We start from the raw sequence: 21259 nt of genomic DNA, 5'->3' as shown, positions 1-21259 counted from the left end.
TTGGGATTCACAGAGTCTGGGTTAGTTTAATGAAGCAGTTAGGATTAAGTTAGTAAAGTAAACAACTCGGCATGTGTCATAAGATGTAGAGATTTTCCAGAGGGCTATTAGTGTCTTCTCTTAAAACCCTTTAAGTGATTCAAACGTACAGGCTTTTTATTTATGGATCAATTCTGTTCATTTGCAATCTATTTTTTTTTTCCTGGCAAAATTTGTCATGCAATATTTGAAAGATAGAAAAAATAGAAGAGATTAGATGTGAACAAATCAAGTGAAAATAATTCACATTCTGATGCTGAGTTCGAGCTATTGTTTTCCTTTTCTTTTTTTCCCTCCAGCATTCTGCTGAAATAATTGAAATACTGTAAGGGTATGACTGAAGCAGGAACTACACGTTTTTTACAAGAACATTTTCTGCAAAGATACATCAATAAAAAAAAAAAATAAAATAAATAATAATCTGTTGCCACTTCTGTACACACAGTACTTATTGACTTCCCTGTCAGTTTTTTTTAAGGTTTTTGTCTTTACGAATGTTTACCTGAATGAAACCCTAATATGAGAAAGATGTGTTTTTCACAAAGGGTAAAATAAATAAATAAATAAATAAATAAACAAATAAATAAATAAATAAATAAATAAATAAATGTATGTATGTATGTATGTATGTATGTATGTATGTATGTATGTACATATATGTACACACACACAAACAGAGTGCAGACCAAAAGTTTGGACACACCTTCTCATTCAAAGAGTTTTCTTGATTTTCATGACTATGAAAATTGTAGATTCACACTGAAGGCATCAAAACTATAAATTAACACGTGTAATTATACAGTATACTTAACAAAAGATTGTGAAACAACTGAAAATATTCCTTATATTCCAGGTTCTTCAAAGTAAATATTTTGCTTTGATTACTGCTTCGCATATCTTGGCATCCAAAATTTTGGTCTGTACTGTGTATATATATATATATANGTATCAGGTCAACCAAACATGGGCATAGTAACAATATTTTTATACTACATTTATCCGTTTTAAATACACCAAACTCACTCCTTTGTAACAACTAAGGCAAAAATGTAATTAATTCTGAAAATCTTTTCAGGACCCCACCTTGATGTTTCGGGACCCCACTTTGGGTCCCGACCCCAACTTTGGGAAACACTGCACTAGTTCATGAGATGGTTTGCTAACAGATAAACAGGATTTACACAGACAGTTAATGCGAAATGATGCCATGCAAATGGGACAGATTTGGGCTTGGAGTGTGTGTGTTGTGAACTAGTCTTAACTACTTCCTCACTAAACGGTATTTATTTCAGTTGACTTCACTTTATTTATATATCAACAAATCACAACAAAAGTTGTCAGGGCAACAGAAAAAAATAGGCTTACACATATCAGATTCAAATCCAACTGCAGTCAGTTTAATCCAGTAATAGTCCAGTCTAATACAATACAACCACATACAATATATTGTGAACGGCCAGTTACTATGTCATTTATTTAAGGAAGCCAGTATATTTAGTTAAATTAATCTTTTGCTCAAAATCTATAAAATTTACTGAGTTTTTTGTTTTCTTATATAGCTGTGATGATTATCTTGAATTGAGTTGTCTCCAAATACTATTGCACACCAAATTAATACGTTCTTTCTGAAAGTTTCATTAAAATATGGTGTGTCATGAAATATTTTGCTAGAGGACAAGAAGAGTTTACTTCAATGTTAGCGGTAAAAATAATGCAGTCAGTTAGCTCTCAAAATACAAGTTAAGGATGACTCCAAACTATAACCTCACCAAATATTCACTCAATAACAATGACTAAGTTGTGGCTACATTTGTGTTTTTTAGGGTCAGTTGACTGGGGAAGCTATCTTGTTTTACATATACATTCTATTTTAATCCAGCCAGTGGTTTATGGGATTTTTTACTAACATGACAGAGAAAAAATATACAGCCACAAGCAAAACATTATCTCACTTTAGTGGTAACGCTAATGTGCAAAGCACTGACAACCGATGTCTCTTTAGGAAAAAGATTATATAAACATGTCAGGTTGTTGTTTAAAAATCAAACTAGAAAAAAAAGCATAAAGGTTTAAAGAGAATCGTTTGATTTGGATGTGTGTGTTCCTGCACAAGAACCGTGTGGGAAAATGTTGGTGTTATGATTGGAGCCTGTTTTGCTGCATTCTGGCATGGCTCAAAAGCACAATGGATTCATTAAATATGAATCAAACCAGTGAATTCTAGAGGAAATGATCTGAGTTTGTGAAAACCCAGAGAAAGCAGGTTGTGTAGCAAGTGTAAGCTCCACCACACAAGCTGTTGAAAACATTGTAGGTAATGTCATATTCTACTCATTTTACACAAACAAAATCCTTGATTTTTTGCGAAGACTGACAAAATAGTTTACTGTCTGTTCAAACTACATTTTAGCCAATCAAATAGCATGAAGGGCCCTCACCCCCACCACTTCTGTGTGTTTATATCAACCACTTACAGTAATGTTCACCCAGCTGTGCCAAGGTCAGGGAGGAACATGACTTTGTACTTTCCCTTCCCCCTTCATGTGGCTCTTATGAACACAATAAAGGGTCCAGTTATACCACACATATTAAGAGCTACTCTATATACGAGGCTCTAGAGCTTTGTTTTAAAAGTCAGAAAATATTACTATTTGAAGCTGTTATGCATCATATTGATATTTGCTTATTTGGTCATAAAAGTGTTCCAATATGATGCAATATGGTAACTATCAATACAGTATAACATTATGACATATTTTATAGTTTACATGTGGAAAAATGTTCATACTGAGGATGCATTTATTTATTCTCATGGACCATATTAACTAGTATTTTAATACTACTTCCTTTCTTTTCTACTTCTTTTGTCCTGACCTATCACAAAAAGCTGTTGCAGTAGGAGCCAAATGCTTTTCAAGGTTCTTGCTTTAATGAAAAAAAAACTCTCAGTACAGCTCTTATGAACAAGCACACAAGCTCTTTTGACACATTAAGTTCCAGTAGCTCTTTTTCCTCCCTCCTGCTAAATTACATTTTAGCTTGTTCATTTTATCTTTTATTCTCTGCAACTGATTCAGTGAGCTGCAATCAAAGGTGCTGAAGGAAGAAACAGACCTGTGCAATCTGAAGCAATTTTCCTGCACCTGAATTAACTTGTCCTCACCATCAGAAAGAAACCCCGTCTCCAAAACAAGAACTTTTCAAGACACGAAAAAAAAAAACCACTTCTTTTTAATGAACTCTGTGCGGTGACAAGTCACTAACACTCTTTGATAAATTCCTTTGAGTAGTCACCTGTAAAACCAGATAGATATGACCAACAGAGGCAAACCATGACTATTAGAGCTGGGTCTTCCTCTTGGATAAAAATAAGCTATCATGTAATCTACACTTTTAATTGCTTAAAAAATACACAACTTTTTAGTACAACACGTAGACAATAAACTGTCTGTCTTCAAGATGTGTTCAGGTGCAACGTGTACATTTAGTAATCCACACAGAAATTTAAACAGTAACCCAAATCATTTTCTGTCTGTAAAATTGCATCATGTAATACAAAGAAAAGCCAGTTAAAGTTAAAAATATGTTTTAATTTCTGCACCCAGTCTTATTTTGAATTCATTGACATGGAGAAGCATGTCAATTATGACCCACAGAAATAGAAACCTCATGCATGGCAGAGTTCAGACTAATCGGAAATGTGACTCATATCTTCATCACTTAGAATGAAACATTTTTACCAAATGTAGTTTGTTTTTTCTAAAAGCTAATCAAAGTAATATCTGTGACATATTTAACAGAAAATCACATTATTAATAAACATTTCTTGTAAGAACACTTTTTTCTCTTAAATGAGTTATTTACAACAGTTAGAATGTTAATTGTTCATAGCCTTTCCACAAAATCCCACTTTATAAAATTCAAACAATCCCTTCAGATAATAAGTGTCTCATCAGAATCTTCAGGATGGGTCTACCAAACAAATACAAACAATTAACTGGGAAGCATATAAAGTCCATTAGCTGCGGCCAGGATAAACATTGAATACAAACTAAATGTACTGCATCTTTAATTACATGACCTGAAGGAAGGAAACAGTCTCCCCATTATGATGGTGCTGAGTCAAAAGTCTTGGGTAAATAACTGTGGAAGTGGCCAGTTTGACAAAAGACTTGTGTTCTTTGTCAGTGCACTCTGGGGCCTGTGCGCTGCTGTATGCTTCTAAGTCCTTTACACAAGTTTTGTTTAGCCAGCATACTCACACTTTATGAATAACTGTAGAGTGCTTGCTAAAAGGAAAAAAAATCTTGCTTCCCTGCGTAATGTTCCTGCTGGATGAAAACAACACAAAACCATCAGATTAGATTTGGTCTAAAGCAACATCTGCTACTCTTTTGACCTCATCCAATACATTAAATAAGTTTAAAGTTATGTGCAAATTTTTGCAGATTGCTGATTTTACTGAAGGGCATTGGTGCTATTGCAATTGCTATTGGGGTACTGTAATTATTATTCTTATTTTGACTTTGATCTATGTTTATTTTCATTGTTACAATCTTAAATTCTAATATTTTTTGCTACTATTGATAATGTCACATGGCAACATACTCTTGTGGATTGATGTACGTGCATGCTGCTGCTACTACGTACACCTGAATTTCCCCACGCAGGACAATAAAGGCTGTTTCTATTCTATTCTATTCTATTCTATTCTATTCTATTCTATTCTATTCTATTCTATTGCTAGGTTGTCTACAACCTGCCCAATCCAAACCTCAGGTGCTGACAAGTGTTGTTTATTAAAGCATTTTGTGCCATCAGTTTTAAAAACACAGGTTCTTACCTTGTCATACTTGCCAATGTCTGATTTTTCTCATGGCAGTCTGAATCAGATTTTTCAATATCCAACCCAGGTTTTTCCTCCTATGTGGTATTAAATTCCGATTCATAGCAACATCGGACTGAACAGACATGTCACATTTCATCTGACTTACATCAGTGAGGGAGGGGTAAGGTCATTAGTCCAAATATTAGTAACAATAACATTCTTGTGCAGTTTAAAGTTTGGACCTTCACACATCTTCAGCTAAAGAACAGAAGTCCAGTTGCTTCACCTTGGTTCTTTTAATTTGACATATCCTGAGTGACTGAGAATCTACAGCAACATATGATACTAACTGCAGTGTTGGATGGTATCAATACTAACATAATGAGGTTAATACAGTACTTGAGTTTGTTTCTGCCATCATGTTATTTCTCATTCCAAAGACACAGTGCTGAGCCAGAGGAGCCATCAAGCATCAAGATCAAATATAAACACTGGACCAAACGTAATGTGAGAGAGCGTGCAAATAAAAAAATCATATCTGAGCAAAAAAATTGCATCTGAGCTTTAAGAGCTGCAGTGTGAACAGAGCAACTCAGCTATAGTGAGACGATTGTTCTCTTGGGTATTCTCTATGGAGAGGCTCACTTTCTGTTTTCCCATTTGCATTGCTTCCCTGTCCTGCTCAGGGAATTGGTCTTTTTCTATTTCCACTGTCCCCAGCTTCTCCTTTACACCTCAGAAGAGAGTGCTTCCTTCCAACAGCATGGCTTGTTTCTTAGGCAGACAATAAAGTGAAGTATTTAGGACACTTGGCAGGGTAGACATATTGGAGGAAATGGTGAACCTGAGCTGTTAAAGTGTCCTGCATGGTTTCCATAGCTGGTTTTGGAACAACCAGTTGTTAAACTCTCAGAGGTTTATATGGGCTACTAGAGATTATAAAAAAACCCAATATGTTTGCTTTGGCACCATCAGAGGAACACTTATTGTTTCACGTAACTGTGTCAGTCACACGTGATATTCACCAATAACAACATTAGAGGATGTTGTGTTTAAAGTGGTGTGTTGTGGGTCTTTGCTTTAATTTTTTTAAATGGAGATTGAAAGGGAGCTACAAAGATTCAGAAGGAGTTATGGGAGTTAAAACTCAGAAGTCAGATCTGTCTAGATTATGCTGCATACATTAAAAAAATATTTTATTGATCCCAAAAGGAATTTACTGAGTGATATGATATACTGTACAGCATGTTGTTGTTTTTGGTGCCATCTTTTGAGCGAGAAGTTTACCATGGCTTATGCATAGCCTCATAACCTGCTTTGACATATAAATCTCTTTTGGAGGCAATTGTGAAGAGCAATCATCCACCAATCAGCCAATGGTGATTCAATTCAAACTTCCTCAATCCACAAGGTATTGTTGAGAAAAAACATGTTGCACTGATCTGTGTGTAGTTTTATGTGTGTGTGAATGTGAATGGGTTAATGGGATGGGAAGTATAAAAATGGTTTGAGTGGTCAATAAAACTACAAAAAGGGCTACATAAATGTAAAAAGGTTAATCCATTTACTTTGGTGCACATGGTTGACCACAGATGGACCTGGAGAACTCTCACAGATGGGTAAAGGTGTCAAAATTTACAACTTGCAGTCAAGTGGTCATGGAAACTATAAATTGTGTTTTAAGTAGCTCATCTTTTCACCTCCTTACTGCCATCATAGCTCTTCACATGAAGGTTTGCAACGAACATAGTGGTTATACCACACACACTTCATTACCTGAGTGTTAAACTTTATTAAAACATCTCTTTGTCTAGTTCATCTCAGGTCTCATGCTGAAGTCCTTGTTTAAAAAAGTGCTGAAGATGAAGTGGTTTTTGCCAGATGTTGCAGCTGTCCATTGTGGAATCCTTGCGGTCTTTATGTTTAATATCTCTAAACCTTTTCTTTCTCGAAAAATTATATATTTTTATTATGATATATTTTAGGATTTAGCAAACATTTGTGAATTCTCTTCTATCAGTTCTGTTGTAGAATCAAGAATTTGTTGAGCTCCGTCCTCTTACAGATGCAATTAGTTATAATATTTTACAGTTGCTGCTAATGGAGACCAAGCCATGAAGCTCTAAAAGCATGTGGCACTCCTAAAGAAGCAGCTTATCCAAAATCCTTATTGGATAGATGTGGCACGAGATAATTAAGCAGAGCACTCTTCTCTTGATTGAATGGAAGTCTCTTCTGACCTTCACTTTCATGACACAATTTATCACACACAATGTGACATACTTTCCATTCTTGGAAAAATGTGTGTGTGTGTGTGTGTGTGTGTGTGTGTGTGTGGGTGTGTGTGTGTGTGTGTGTGTGTGTGTGTGTGTGTGTGTGTGTGTACTGTGTATGAAGTGAAAAGTTGGTAAAGTTTGCTTTCTTACTTTGGATTATTATAAGGCGTGTTTGTGTATTTTGGATTCTGCAGAGTTCTGCAGAGAGAACAGATCATTACTTTCCTCCCAGAATAATACCTCCTGCTGAGCGCTGCTCTGCTGCAGACTGACAGGATGAATGTATTTAAACTTTGTTTGTGTTAACCTGGATTCTTGTGTGGCATCTTCATTTAAATGGTCCTTGGTATGTTTCACAACGTCACTGGGATTGTGTACTTATTTTCTGTTAGTGCTCAGTGTTATAACATGGGATGACTTTAAACTACCACATCAAACTTTAACCCAATATTTGTAAATTTAACGAAGTTAAAGTTATTTTTTGTGTTTAGCTGTGGCAGCCGTTTTTATTTTGGTTTTCAATCACTTTTTAGACATGCACCCAGTGATTTATTTTTGTAACATTTGTTCAAATTTGTCCACTAGTTCAGTGATTCCCAAACTTTTTATCTTCTGACCCACAAAATATTCATGGCAAAAACTTGTGACCCCAAATNTGTGTGTGTGTGTGTGTGTGTGTGTGTGTGTGTGTGTGTGTGTGTGTGTGTGTGTGGTTCACTTTAGCAACATGGTAATAGCGGAATGTACCACACTATTCTGAGGCTGTGGTGCCAAAAGATTGGTGCTTAAATAACACTGAAAAGTTGTTTATTTTGTAGCAGAGAATATACTGCATGCCAAAGAATGATGGCAGTGACAAATAATATCACGCTTAGGTTCAATAATTGTCTTTGGAGTTTAATGTTTTAACATTTTAATAGTACTTGAAATACTTGAAAGAAATGTTGTATCACAGTCAAGCTACACAGATCCCACAATGCAAGCATGACACTATTGCTGTGGGTATCACATCGGATCAAGTTTGCTTCCATGAACATGTCATGAACCTGAGGCTAGCATGGCCAGTCCTCCTTCAAATTCTTGTTAAAGGAACTGCATGTCATAGATATACTCCTCCATGCTCCACCCCAGGATCCTATGCTGCTACCACCAAATTAAACCAACACAGCCCTGCTTTCAATCTTTCTATAGCTATTTTTTGTTTTCTTGTGTTTTTTTTTCATGCAAATCAGGCCCAGCTCATCATATCCAGTCTGGGTACAAACCTGCGTTTTGCATATTTGCTTTAGCCTTTATTGCCCACTTTCAGTCTGATTTCTGGAACCCAGAGACCTGGTGTTCTAGTCAGGCAGGGCTGCTGGCCAAATTTGAAGTCAGTTATTGATTAGTTCACTGGCCCAGTACGCACAACTTCAAATATAATTAATTTTACCAAATTGAAACTGAATTTAAAGTTTTGTATCTAAATGAATTTGCTTTGAAATTGTATTTTGCTTTATTAAAAATTCAGTTTGACTACTTTCAAATTCACTTCCAAAAATCAGATTTTTGTGTCACACATCCTGGTCCTTGGGAAAGCCAGCCAGAGTAATCAAACACAGATCGACAGATTTATGTTTCACTTTGGTGACGTTTCCCTTCTGTATGTAACAGAGTTATGTAACAGAATTGACCAGGATGTGTGACACAAAAATCTGAATTTCAGAACTGAAATTGAATTCTAGAACTGAAAGTGAAAGTAGTCAAACTGAATTTTTAATAAACCAAAATACAGTTTCAAAGCAAATTAATTCAAATTCTAATCTTTAAATTCAGTTTCAAATCATTAAATTCAGTTTCAATTTAGTGAAATTTATTTTCAAACCAATTTATTCAATTTCAAATTACGCACATCCAGATTCAATCTGAACAATTCAAATTCAATTCCTGCTGGCACAAGATTTATCACATGAATATGTTCCTAATGCAAGTTTGTAGACCTTGTCAAGAACCTGCAAACCTCGAATATTTGGGTCGTTGTCCAGTTTGAGGGGGGCCTAAATGAAAAGACTTTACATCCTCATAAGCAGTAAAAATAATTTTGCTTGTATAGGTGCTGTATTATGAACTATTTTAAAGATAAACCACACAGTTAAGGACATGGTTAGATAATCAAAAGTCACATCTTATATTTAGATTTAATATTAGCATGATGATACTGTGATTTATTTTCACGTGGCCTTATTAGGCATTTAAAAAAATCAGTGTTGAGGATTCTGGATCAAATGCATGAATCGAGCTAATGAAAAGGAATGTGTTTATTTATTTCCTATAAGTAAAATGAAGATGAAGAACATTAAAAAATAGCCACATTGCATGACATAAAATGCTTTATCAGGTGTTACTATGGTGTTTAAGCATTGAGGAGTCTAGCTCAAGTGCTTATGAGTTAAATGACCGTTATTATTGATATTTAGGCCGTCTGAGGGAACTGAGGCATTGTGGTCGTAGGGGGTATTGTGTTGATGGCAGGGTTTGAGATTAAAAGCTTACATTAGCATGACTGCTTTCATTGAAGGAAATTCAAAGACTAAGAGAGAAGAAAGGAGAGAAGAAGGTAGGAGGAGTGAGACAGGATTGCCCGGAGAAAGGCACGGGTGGATAATCTGCAGTTTACACCACGAATATCAGCTACTCCACACAGGTTCATAAAGTTTATACAAATTCAGCAACTGGAAAGAAATAATTACACATTAAAAAATACTTACTATAAGATAGGTTGCACAACAATTGACTACCTTTTAAAACAAGTATGTCTGTTGCTCTGTGGCTGATTAGTTTTAGTTTGTTCAGGTCTAATTTACAAATCATGGAGTGAGCTTTTTCCCGCTAGAGAAATTTACTGGCTGTGTTTCAAGGTTACCAAACAAATTAAGCAACAACTGAGTTCTGCCAACAGGACAAATCAAGCTGTGACAATCACAAAAACTGAGACTTTTTTTCCAATCAAGTGCCCAGGCTGTGCACGTATAACAAGAAGGGATCTGTGCAGCACTGAGCATCTTTTTCTGCAGGTGTTGTGTCTGTCTGGGGGTTACTGCTTCATCTACCATGTAATAGGCTTAAATAACTAATGTGTGTGTCATTTACCGAACGAAATCATTCTGTTCTGAAAGGTAAAGACATGCGTGCCTGTTGCTGGCTCTGTTTTTGCTTCTGCAGATACATTTACTGCACATTTGGTTTTCACCTCGCAGAGCCTGGCTCAGATGTATTTTTGGCATTTTTAATCAATGATTTTTCTCATAAATAATTCATTCTGTCTGGTAAAATGGGTCTGATTCAGCATCAGAAAGAAATGGATCGTGCTGAATTCTGAGATTTTTGATTAAAAACAGTGGAGGAGGTTTATGAGCTCATAGAGGGCAAGTTAATAAAAAAATACTGGTGCAAATTGGAAGAGGTATTTAGTTCTTAATGCTCAATTTTAAAATTTTCACTATGAAAGGAAAAGAAGCAGCTAAAAAATAGAGTAATGGAGACTTTATAATGTAGTGCTTTCTAAAAATACACCGTTTGAAAGAGAACATGGAAACTGGCTGTTAATTTGATTTCTGTACTTCTTTCTGTCAAGCTTCTTAAAAACACCAGACCATTTTGAAACTTGTTTTAGCAAATCCTGGCAAAATTTAGTGGTGTTCGCTTCACAAGCTCTGGATGAATTAATCTAACGAGATTCAAAAGTAATGCCCCACAGAGCAGAACAGATCATCGCTGCCTCTCTGAAATGCTGTCAGACTCGATGTTTTTCAGTTTCATCTGTATTTGGTTTCAATCAATATTCCCCTCCATCTCTGTCACCTATTTATTTATTTTTCTTGGGACAATGACATTAAATCTTTTCTGGTGCACTGGAAATATTTGGATGTTCTAATAACCAGGCCCCGGTAGCCATATTTCATTACATTAACATATCCCATGCTTCAGTAAAAGTCAGAATGTGCTGCCTTGTTAGGAGAAAATTTGATGGAGAAACGTAATAATAAATCCCACAGGAAACAGCTGCTCAGTGGAACCAGGTAACTGGTAAAATACATTTATTGAATTTCTGAGAAAAAAGATACAAGAAAATCAATAATCTTGGCACTAAATAAGTTATGGCCTGCAGTCAAATCAGTGCTTCACTCAGCACAAAGACATGAAACAGGTTATTTCCATTTGTAAAAACCACCTGGCTGCATGCATATAAGGACAAATAGGAAGGTTTAGTTACTGAAGTGTAAACGTGCTAGTCAATCGGATTCATCAATTTCTTTTTCTACATGAACTAAATTCATTTAGCCTAGTTTTAAATTAAATAAAGACCACAACAATGAAATTAATTAACGCAGGAACAAGTAATTCCAGACTGACAATCAACAGTAAACCCTTTAAACTGTAAAGATTCTTAGATAGTTGTTTTTTATGTAAATCTCTTGAACTTGAATTAGACATTAGCAGGTTTCAGGGTGTGTCAGTAATGCAAAGTGCAATACTGATGTTAAAAATGTCGTTATTCTAGAAGAATCAGACTTTTCTACTCAACGATGGTCAGCAGAGCAAAATGAACTGCCACCATTTGGGATAAGAGTTGTTACCAACCCTGATCTGTGATCCTATGGTTCACAATGTGTTGAACTCTCTGACCTGTAAACATTCTGGTAACAGACAGGGTGTTTCAGAGCCTGTCAGGATGAGGTCATCAGTTTTAGTCAGATATTAGAACAACAGGGAAAATAATGAAAAGACTTAATTCATTTAGAATGAATCATTCAAATCATTAGAGTTTACCAAGAATAATGCCTTTTTTATAGTGATCGAAATCTGTGGATACTCTCATTGCTGATGCTCCATCTCTACAACCAATCAGGCCACCACAATCACATACTGTACATATTTATTTATTTATTTATTTTGATCAAGTAATCTGTATAGTAATTAGGGTGATTGATTTAGATGAATTCAAATATTTCATGTTCAAAAAAAAGAAAAAAAAAACATTCATTCATTTTGTTCTGTAGTCAAAGTTTTCAAAAAAGTCCACTCATTTTAGAGAAACGGTCACAGATCCAAATAAATATAACTAATATCTCACTTACACAAACACCGGAACCCCACAGGGGTGCGTCCTAAGCCCAATCCTCTACACCCTGTTCACTCACAACTGTGCTGCCTCCCATGAGAACAACATAATCCTGAAGTTTGCTGATGACACGGCAGTGATAGGACTCATCACTGGGGAGGATGAAGCAGCTTACAGGAGGGAGGAAGCCGGCCTGGTGTCTTGGTGTGAGGACAACATCACCCTCAACATCGACAAAATGAAGGAGTTGATAGTGGACATGGGGAAGGAAAGGAGGCCGCACCAGCCACTGTATATTGGAAACCTCGAGGTTGAGAGGGTGAGCAGCTTTAAATACCTGGGCGTCCACCTCACTGAGGACCTGACCTGGACTGAGAACACAACACAGCTGGTCAAGAAGGCTCAACAGAGACGTTACTTCCTGAGGAGACTAAAGAAGTTTGGCATGTCAACAAGGATCCTCAGGAACTTTTACAGCTGCACAGTAGAGAGCATTTTGACCAGCTGCATCACAGCCTGGTACAACAGTGCCACCATTATGGACCGCAAACACCTGCAGAGAGTGGTACAAACTGCTGAGAAGATCACAGGGACTTCACTGTCCTCTCTGCAGAGCATCTACCAATGCAGGGTTCACAGGAGAGCAGCCTCAATCDTCAAAGACCCAACCCACCCCCAGCATGGACTATTTACACCTCTGCCCTCCGGCCGGAGGTACAGAAGTGTGACATGCAGAACCTCCAGATACAAGAACTCATTTTYCCCAAGTGCCATCAGACTTTTAAACAACTGAACGTGACATTCTTTGGACTATTACTGCACATGTGCACATTTCAGACTGTTACCTGTTACACATTTGCACATTACACTTTAAAACAGATTGTAGACTTCCCTTCTTGTTTTCGTTATTATATTGTTCCCTTCCGATGTTATTATCCTTAGTTTAGTCTCCTCTTTTATCTAATCAACATTGTTTGTGTCCTTTCGGTGATGATTCATTTCTTTTGTTAATATGGTTATCTGTTGGCATTCAAAATGGACGACAAAGTAAGAATTTCATTGCTCAGGGGAAACATGTTTTCATCTGTGCATATGACAATAAACACTTTGAATCTTGAATCTTGATTCCATGCATATTCATTCTTATTCCATGAATTCATTTAATTTCCCAAAATGATAAAATACTATAAGACAGATATTATGATAGAAGCAAATACCTGGTTAATGACATTTTTTAATGTAAAACAAAGGTTCAAACTACAAGAGATCATTAAAACCAATGTAGTTAACTTCCAAGACAAATCTAAAAACAGTTTGTATTTGTCATCAAGAGAAACTGTTAATCTTGTACTTCTGGACTTATTGGCACAGCTGCCAAGGCTGCTTCTACACACAGGCATTTTTTCACAAGGAGAAAGCTCTTGGACTTCAGCCCTTGGGAGGCCAGATCCTTATATATCCTCGCTGGCAGCTTCTGTTCCATACAGGTTGGCCTCTTTCTCATCAGAGAAAAAAATAAGCAGAGTGGACTCCTCAGAGAGCGAGGGGTGAGCACACACTTCCTGCCTGCTCTTCTGGAAAACAGCTGCTGCTTCTGATGAAAACACAACTCTCTGCTTAAAAAGAAAAAAGACAAATCTCTTATTAGGTTTCCAGCTGCCTTCATTAGAAAAAGACCAATCAGCAAGCCAATTAGTTTGTATCAATATTTGAATCAAAATATCTGCAGCTAAACAGGAACTTTGATCCACGCTGCCACAAACAGTAATTTTATAAATAAATCCACAATTGTGGTGGAGGATTTCTTTATATGTGCAATATTTCAAAGCAAACTTTATTTATAAAGCACATTTCATGCACAAACAATACAATGTGCTTTTCATTAAGACCATAACATATAAAGGAACAATGTCTATGTCTTCACACATATTCTTACAATCAGACACACAATCATTAAAAAAGAAGCACAAGCAATAAACATTGAAAACCATACCAAATTCATGACCAAACCAAAAGTGGTCCCACAAACTACAGCTGTGTCAAAATATATATTTCAAAACAAGTTCTTTGGTCTGTGATGACTTTCCACACTTCACCATCTTTGTTTTTGTGAGCCACGTTAGGAGCCCACAAAATGTAGGCTGCAGCCCCTGAACTGAAACACAGTCTACATCCTTCTTTGGCTCATGAGTATACATACTGTAGGATATGAAATCTTGGTTTTTAGGAATGGAACATCATTAAATTTGGGCAGCTTCAACAAGATAAATACTTTGACCTGCTACTTTTCACATGAAAGAAACAAATTCATGGACAAACAAACACGACCAGCATTCCCACATTGGTTCTTACCATGGCAGAGGAATGACTGGATTTATTTAAACCTCTTTAAATCTTAGTTCAGACTTGACTGAGATGCAGCAGGAGATGACACTTGTCTTGTCAGTTGTAGACCTGATTAAAACCAATCCCACGTTAACCCCACTTTGGCTTCCGCCTAAAGGATTATAGCTAATCTTTTGGCAATGACTGATTACAGTTTGGGGTTTGGTGGTGGAAAGATGGGATTGCTCCCCCAACATCTTGGTGACATCTAGGTTTAAAAGTCTTCCACCCTTCCAATCACTGAGTCGTCCTCACTGTCTCCACCCCCCACACATGATTAGATCTGCACAGGCTTGAAAGGGAAAATTTCTTGTTTAATCAATCGGTTCCCTCTGGACCAAACACAGAAAAGCCTTTAGGAAACTTTAGGGGCATAAAAATAGCTTTAAAGCCCTTATTGATCACTGGACTGCAGCAGTTAAATAGCAATACCTGCCACCAGGAGCTTCTGCTTGTAACACGAGCTCCACTTTCAGAACAAAGAGGAAACCTAAAGCATTTAAAGTGAAGTAAGGACATTAAAAAAATGAAATTAAGAAAGCAAAGCAAAGCTGGAGGTTAACATCTGTGTGTCAGAAGTCCACCACTAAAATCAAGCTAAAAGCAGTCATAGATGTGGCACCAGTGTTCTGAGAGTGATTTATGGTGGAGAAGAAGGCCTCGTTTGAAGGCTTTCACGTCTAGGTCTTGTGCTTCATGATGATGTATGGCACGCTCTCAGCACATGTATTCAAGCTTCTGAGCTAAGACAGGAAATGTAGGAGGCAGCATTAATGCTGACTGTATGAGCGTTTTGTGTGGCGCTAGCCTGATAGGTTGTTGCCGTTCATCAATCCAGTGACAGTCCATAATGGGATGGATGGGATCTGTCCTTTTCACTTCTCGAATGCAGTAATGGGGCTTCTTTTGTTTTCCCTCTAATCTCTTAAGTGCTTCTATTAGGAGCATTTATGTTGATGAGCAACAGAAACGACTGCGTCAGAGCGAGCGAGATGGAAAAAATACACAAATTTATCCCAGCTTTGTCCGACTTCAAGATGAGATTTTCTTAAATAGATGAGGAAAGCGTTGCAGGTTTTCCTCCCTCCCACAACAGCAGCATTGTTCCAAAATAAAATAAGTGTTTGCATAGTTTCATTGCTGGTCACAACCCCCCCCACCCCCCACCCCCCGCTGCACACAAACTGCTGCGTTTGAAAGGTGTTGCTAGGATACGGCCCCACATAGAGATGAAGTCCCCTCTGTACGACTTTCTTGCAGCTGTAGAGCAGACATTACTGAATGTTCAACACATTGGACACACAGTCGAAGTTATAGGATGTCTGAGGCCATCTCCCGTGTGTACTTTCATTTGTGTGCATGCAGTTTACATTGGCTGTGATTCTGGTCATTCAAAGCTGTACCCCCCCCCCCCCCCCCCCCCCGAGTGCATTGTAACCCATTTTCTGCAATAAGACTGTATTTGTCCTGTGAGCTCTGATATCTCACTCCTTGTGTCATGCGTCTGAGTCTCCGCCAGCTGACACCTCAATCTGTTCCCGTAGAATCAATAGAGTCTGCCTCATGTTCGATTACTCTCTAATCAACGCTCTCCAATTAGGCCTGACCTGAGAAATAAATTGAACAGGTTGGTTTTTCACAGATTTGATGCTTCAGCGGCGTGAAGCCAGAAAATGACTACATGTGAGTTTGACAATAAAGAAAATGATGTTTGGCTGCTGAGGCAGATTTGAAATAGTCTGAGACCATTTGTTCAGGCTTAGAATGAGCATCTGGCTAAACTCTTTGACTTTTATTGAAAGCTTGATAAAAAATGAAACAAATTCTTCTAATGACTTGAAACATTTTGGATCAGATTTAAAGTTCAATGAATTTGGATTTTCTAAAATCTGATTCTGGTGCTGATTGATTTTCAAAAATGACACCAAATGATGACTATTACACTATGAATAGTTTGCATCCTAATTTACTAGTACAGCATGCAATCATTGGTAAAGGGAATAGCTCAAGGCTCAGAACTAATTGATTAGAAGCATTTACATTTGAAGTAATTAAGAAACTCAAAGCATTTCTCATATTACACAAACTACTGCTCATATTTATGATGACTAAACACTCTACAGGCTTGTTGAGAGGCCCCAAGGGGCTCAGAGGTGGAAACTTGAAGGAGAATGCTCCTCCGAATTTTTACGATAGATCACAATTATGTGATATAGACAACAGAAAAAAGCAGTTATTGAGCTGATCACATTTATCAACCAGGAACTGAACACTAACCCACTGAATGGGACTGCATACTAGGATTTGTAGTTTTGGAAGTCAGTCCCTGCTCCCACTGGTAATGAAACTGGACCGTACCAGATCTTCACCCCACTCAATGGGCCAGAGTATCACCGTAAACCTGTGTTCGCTAGGCCTGTTATCAGATCTTACACAGCTGCAGCAGGCCTGGAAGGAGTTGAGCTGTAAATCCAGTGAGCCTTCAGTTTTAACCAATAATAAGAGACCTTACTGAAGATAACAGTTTACCACAAAGTTATGTGGACTCTGAAAAGAGGTGAACATGTGTCCTTAAAGTGTATGTTTTATTGGCAATTGCTAAATTATTACAGGATCCAATTCAACTCAGTTTATTTGTATGGTACCAAGACACAACAAACGTCTTAGGATATTATACAAAAATCAGTCATCCTAAAGAAGCCAGCAGATTGTGTTGAATCACTTCATCACAATATCTCATTCTTAGCAGGGCATTGGCGACAGTGGAAAGGAAAAACTCCCTTTTAACAGGAAGAAACCTCCAGCGACAGGCGGCCATCGCCTAGACCGACTGGGTTTGTTGGGAAAGGAGAAAGACACAAAGAAACACAGAAGTTGATAAAAAGCATAATAGAGACAAGGATTTTAACCAGCAGATTACCATTGGCTAACCTGTTGCACCGTTTAGTAGACGGTTTAGAGCAGTGGTTTTCATCTTAGCTTCTGCTTCACTAAAATAACAATTGCAGAAATTGTGACCCCAAATATTATTGGTTTATGCAGTTAAATCTTTGCTTTTTTTGTTATTTAAGTTTTAAATTTAGCCCTTTTGCTCAGGAACCCTTGTAGCCTATTATATTACTGGAAACACTTGTTTTGGTTTTAACTTTTAGAGACAAGATATAAGAATGATTTTTCTAAGTACAGCATTTTAAAATAAATGCTACATCTTAAACATTTTCCTGTATGCACAAAAGTGAGGGTGAGTGAGGGTACCAGGCTGACTCTGGACTGAGTTAAATAGCAGACTTCAGACTTCCTGGAATTAGCTTGATCAATGATGGGAAAACATGCTGGTTGAGTTTTGATTGATAGTGGGTATTGATCAAAGAGGTCCAGGATTGCGGAGCTTCTTCCAAGGCAACATCATTGATGGAATGTCTGGTTTGGACCCACAAACTGTTAATACAAATTAGTTAGTAAAAACTTGTAAAGTGTAAAGTTAGCATAAAACTCTGGTCAACATCTGCCAGCGTTGTGCTAAAATAAAGCACTCCTATTTTAAAAGTCACAACACATTGTTCTGCCCACAAATATGCCTGTTTTTAATTCATCAGGTGTGTCCAGGCATGGCTGATGATGTCGATTTACAAAAAAGGCAAATTTTTCAGTTAATGGATTAATCCATCTGTCCTTACTCTGACCTACATCTGTAAAGAAATAAACCAATAAATCTCACCTGAACTCATTGAGAGATAAGTGTTCATCTTCTTGCTATTGCTGTCATTTCTTCCGTCGAGGGTCCTTCCGCAGACAGCTGTTGCTTTTCATCTTTTTTTTTCTCCACCAGGCTTGAGGCTGAGCTGGTGGAAAGATCTTTGAGGAAGTGAGCTTTCTGGATATGTCTCATAAAATTGTCTAAATGTCAATCATCCAGCATCAACCTATCAAGAAGCAAACTCCTTTGAGGCTGACAGGAAGCAGAGACTTGGCTGCCTCTGGTGTGAACAAAGGAACTGATTGCTTGGTGATCCTAACCCAGTTAAATACATTCTGCCACATGAGATGTTGTTTACAGTGAGGATGAGAGTGATAAAAACCATGTTCAGAACTTCTGAGATTGTTCATATTTCTCTTCACTTACATGGTCTCTGAAGTACATGGGGGAGTTTCTTGTCTGCGTTTGTTCCAACCATAATTGGATGAGTTCTTGGTGCGGTTGGGGTTTGTCCAAACTGGGAATTGCAGAGTTTAGAAAATAGGCAGAGCTTCTTGAGTGTGGGCGGAGTTTAGCAAAACATTGATTGGTCACATTGACTTGTCTTGTGGGGCAAGGTAAAAGATGAAGCAATGGTAATACTGTGAACATGTAAACATGGGTTTTGACTTCAAATTTGACTAGCAGCTTCCTGTCTCGAGTTATGACTAATACTATATCCAAATTCCAAAATGGCAATCTTTTTCCAGGAGAGTTAGGGCTGCTTTAACCAAGCTGAATTGCTACATGCCCATCCACATGTACGGTGTTCAACATTCATGTGACTATAGCACCTTCATGTCTTGTGGTATGAGTAAAATTAATGTTTATACATAAAGTTATAGGCACCTTCTGACCATTTCCAGCATTCATCTAACCAAATTCTTATGCCTTTTTTAAACCCAACCCAAAATAGTCAATCCAACCAATCATGTCTTTACCAGAATCCTCCCACAAACGTCAGACAGACCAATCATGTTTTTGACAAAATCCTCTCTCACACTAAGAAACTTCTACTTAGTGACTGAGACCCCTTTCTTGACAAATTTATCAATTTCAAAGGAAATCAGAAAAGTTATTTGTGAAGATGTACCTGTTAAAAAATGGATTTAATTTAGATTCTGAAGATTATTTTCTATTTTATTTAGTGGAATCCCAGGATAGTGTCTCTTGTGGACATGTTTTATGCAAATCTCAACCATTGCTTTAATCAATATTTTCAGTTTTTTTTATTTTACCAGCACAGATTGCAGATTTTATTGAAAATCTAAAAAAATAACGGATGCACCTGTACAACTGGGTAACGTTTGGAGAAAACTTGATTCAAGACGGCTACCACAGCTAACTGACTTTGAAAACACACGCGGATGTAACTCGGTCAATTTTATAAATAGTATGTGAAAATATGATGTGCTATTAGCTGGGAGTCACACAAAACACACATTTTGAGCTTCCACAGTTGACCCGGGGGGCAGAGGCCAACACAGTTATTTGATGAACCAGTAAAACACATTTTGTGCAGCTGGACTGTGTTTTTTTTCATTATTTCAAATGTCAAGGAAGGGTTTAAGAATTTCTTAATACATGTACAACTAAATGTTCTTCTGTAATGTGTTCTGTGTTTCTGATACCACCCCCTTTCAATTTTTGATTCCTCAGGGAAAACCAAAAGGTTCTGCTCATGTTTCACCCACTGAGCTTCTAGCTTCGACCCCACCAGGTGGTTCTCACTTCAACATCATGCTGCGCCTCCTCCTGCTCCTCCATCTCCTCGTCCTTTCTCTCTCACCGGCAGGTCTGTAGAATTCAGTTGGAATAAAAAAAGAATTGAATTAAATCAGAGCAAGTGTTAAAACGTGTTTTGAATCCCTGCTGTGCTGGGAGAAGCATCAAATCTTAAAACATCACAGCCAATCAAACTGCTTTTGTATGTCTTCATGGGTGCTTTCATATGATTTGCAAAGAGCTGGACTTGACATGAAAACATTAAAATTATAAATTGAATTGATGCAAGCAAGTACAACGTAGATGACAATTAGCTTTTCAAACATTTCCTGTGAGTAAAACATTGAATTTGAAAAGATTTTATACAATTATGGCCAAACTCATCAAATATCACCATCCTAAAACCCACTCGACAAAAATCCTCACAACACCAACAACGTTTGAATGAAACAGGTTTCTTTTTCGTGGCGGCTACAAAAACAGATGAAGAGTTTTCTTTTTGATTTCAACAACAAAGCATAGAAATCTCCCTGGTGGAAAACTGCTTGTGCAGTATTGAATGTGTCAAAACTGGGTTGTCAATTTAGCTCTTAATGAAGACAAAGTGTGAACAAACTGTTAGCTTTAATAAATGTAGTGAAAGAACTGATGCTGACAGGGATGAGGGCTTTAAGGAAATACAGATAATTACATTAGAATGATATGATGTAACCATGAAGTCAGCTTTAATTCAATTTAAGGCAAATAATTATGCAAAGGGTAAGTAAAAAAGGCAGGAGTTTTTAACCAAAGTTACATATCTGACAGGCGCAGAAGGAAAGAGGCATGTGCCTTTTGAGGGCTTAACGTTTGCAACTGTCTCTTCGGCATGCTGCTGTGCAATCAGCTGTGCTGGAAACAAAGCAGAGTGGACAGAAAACAGTACATCTGAAAAATGACCTGTCTAGAAAAGCAACAACCTCCTTTGTGTGTTCCCATGCCTCGAGCAATTCATATACAAAAGAATAAAAAAGGACAAATACAGAGCTTTTCACTACACCTTTTTCATCAAGATGCTCAAATTTATCAGACATAGATTTATTGGGCCTCATGCAAGAACATGTTCGTATTCTTATCCTAAATTTCTCTTACTTTTGTTCGTACAAAGGGTTCGTACGAACATGTCACGT

General features: G+C 37.3%; 1 protein-coding gene across 1 annotated transcript in view; it reads left to right on the top strand.

Moving 5' to 3' along the window:
- Positions 1–21259, top strand: part of cntn1a (contactin 1a) — a 91917-nt gene that overhangs the window by 27717 nt on the left and 42941 nt on the right. Inside the window, exon 2 of the mRNA XM_014019739.1 lies at positions 20025–20160. Coding sequence (XP_013875193.1) covers positions 20106–20160 — 55 coding nt within the window. The 5' untranslated portion in view covers positions 20025–20105. The remainder of the gene's footprint in view (positions 1–20024; positions 20161–21259) is intronic.

Source organism: Austrofundulus limnaeus, unplaced genomic scaffold (assembly GCF_001266775.1).
Source record: "Austrofundulus limnaeus strain Quisiro unplaced genomic scaffold, Austrofundulus_limnaeus-1.0 Scaffold229, whole genome shotgun sequence".
Taxonomy (NCBI): domain Eukaryota; kingdom Metazoa; phylum Chordata; class Actinopteri; order Cyprinodontiformes; family Rivulidae; genus Austrofundulus; species Austrofundulus limnaeus.
Note: the sequence above shows the minus strand (reverse complement) of the source record. Positions and strands in the feature narration are given on the sequence as shown.